At 42.7% G+C, this 2,041-nt stretch overlaps 1 protein-coding gene across 4 annotated transcripts in view; it reads right to left on the reverse strand.

The window, feature by feature from the left end:
- The window catches only part of Prickle2 (prickle planar cell polarity protein 2), a 344,729-nt gene that overhangs the window by 83,062 nt on the left and 259,626 nt on the right, over nucleotides 1–2,041 (reverse strand). For all 4 annotated transcript variants that reach the window (XM_021164852.2, XM_029478412.1, XM_021164854.2 and 1 more), the window contains one exon: nucleotides 1,594–1,777. In XM_021164852.2, the coding sequence (XP_021020511.1) occupies nucleotides 1,594–1,777 (184 nt within the window). The remainder of the gene's footprint in view (nucleotides 1–1,593; nucleotides 1,778–2,041) is intronic.

Here is a 2,041-nt window from a genome sequence, read left to right on the forward strand (position 1 = left end):
CTATTAGTTCATCCTCTAGCACTACAAAAAAGAAATATAAACGTACATATGAAAATTCCTACATTTATATGATATTTCTCTGGCTAGACAAACCATACCTATAAGACAGCAATTTGGTACAGCAAAATAGATGGGAGAGCATTAACAGTCAAGTTGACACAATTTAGAATCACCTGGGAAGAGTTATTATGAGGACTTGTCTGCATTGGGTTGGCCAGTGGGCATGCCTCAATTAAGTTAATTGGTGTGGAAGCACCCAGCCCACTGAGGGAGGCACNGTTTGCTAGGCAGAGTCCTGGAGAGCATAAGGGTGGAGAAACCGAGCTAAGCACACGCNTATTCATTCTCTCTCGGCTNTTGACTGTAGATGTGATGTGACTAGCTGTCTCAAGCCTCTGCCGCTGCAGAGTCTTCTCTGCCATCTGAGCTGNAATTGTGAGCTAAAATAAACCTTTCNTCTCCAGCCCTGCACCCCATCCCCTGCAGAGTATTTTATCACGGAAACTTGAAATGAAAGCAGGACAATAGACAGAGAAAATGGAAAATGGCTAATCAGGGACTCCATAGAAGAACCACTTCTCTAGTTATTAGTGGATTCTTGGGTCTTAATTACAAAGTACTTTTCCTGAAAGCATTATCACACTTAAAGTTTCTGACACATAAAGCCATGCCATTTGAGCTTCTTCTAAATACTTCACCACAGAACTCTCTCACGAATTTAGTGGTTCAGGGGAAGACAATAGTAGTTAACACTTTTAAGATCCTAGCTGTCTCTGAAAGTCATTATCAGGGAGATGGTAAGAGGCTCCAGCTTACAGATGTGCTGCTAGGCTGACTTGGAAGAGAAAACACCAAGTACCAAGGAATGAAAGACAATGCCTGTTATCACTGGGGAAAAATGCAAAACAGAAAGAAGCAAAGAGAAGAGATATTCTGATCAGGCCAGTAATGTTTACAGGCTGTGAGTGGTGCCAGGAATATCTTAGGGAAAGGCAATGCCTTTATAAAGGAAGGTCAAACTTAATATTTAAAGATAGCATACACTGTTGAGAGAAAGGCAAGTACTCATTTGCCTTTATAATAGCAATTCTCAACTTTCCTAATGCTGCAACCCGTTTAATACAGTTCCTCATATTGTGGTGACCCCCAAGCATAAAATTATCTTATTGCTACTTCATAACTGTAACTTTGCTACTGTTATAAATCGTTATGTAAATATCTGATATGTGACCCCTGAAGGCCCCCAGGTTGAGAACCACTGCTTTATGAAGCCTGACTGTGATGACTCATGTTGGTTCTCTGGTGCTTTTTCCTCCCTGTGCTCCAAAACATAACNTTTAACATTCATCATTTCTAAGATGTTTCCAGACAGTCTACAAANAGTTGACATTGATAATTCAGAATGAATTAGTGATGGATTATTCTAGGCTTGGCTCCATTTCCCATCGGGGCCTAGAATATCTTTAACTCATTTATTGCCACACAACCCTGAGTCAGCAGAGCCACCTTTCCCTTCTAAGCTGGGGTATGGAAACACTGGAAAGACACCATTTAAAATTAAAGGCATGGGAAGACTCCCGGGAAGATGGCTACCTGCTCAGGCTTCAGCCCTGGGGGAACCCAGGCATACTCTTCCAAAGCACAGCCCGAGTCNTCATCTGAGGTTGAACTCCTCTGGAAGTCAAACATGAGCTTGCTGATGGTCTTCTCCATCTCCAGCGGCATCACTGTTACCATGTGCTCCTCCTGGGGACACTTGCAGTGCAGGCAGATCTTCCTGGAGAAAGCAAATACAACAGGTCAGAAGAAAGATAAAAAAAGCCACTTATTTGTCAAGAGGCTACCTGCCAGTCACTGTCCTGGATTCCAACCCATAAACACAGTCACCAGCTACAATCTAGAGAACACTGGTTTACAAAGGACATAATATGCGTGCCATATGAAAGCCACTTAGGTGATGATCAGGAACTACCAGGTGAGTGTGCTGACTCACAAACCCAACCTTCTTACACACACACACACACACACACACACACACACA

Source organism: Mus caroli, chromosome 6, assembly GCF_900094665.2.
Source record: "Mus caroli chromosome 6, CAROLI_EIJ_v1.1, whole genome shotgun sequence".
In the NCBI taxonomy this organism is placed as follows: domain Eukaryota; kingdom Metazoa; phylum Chordata; class Mammalia; order Rodentia; family Muridae; genus Mus; species Mus caroli.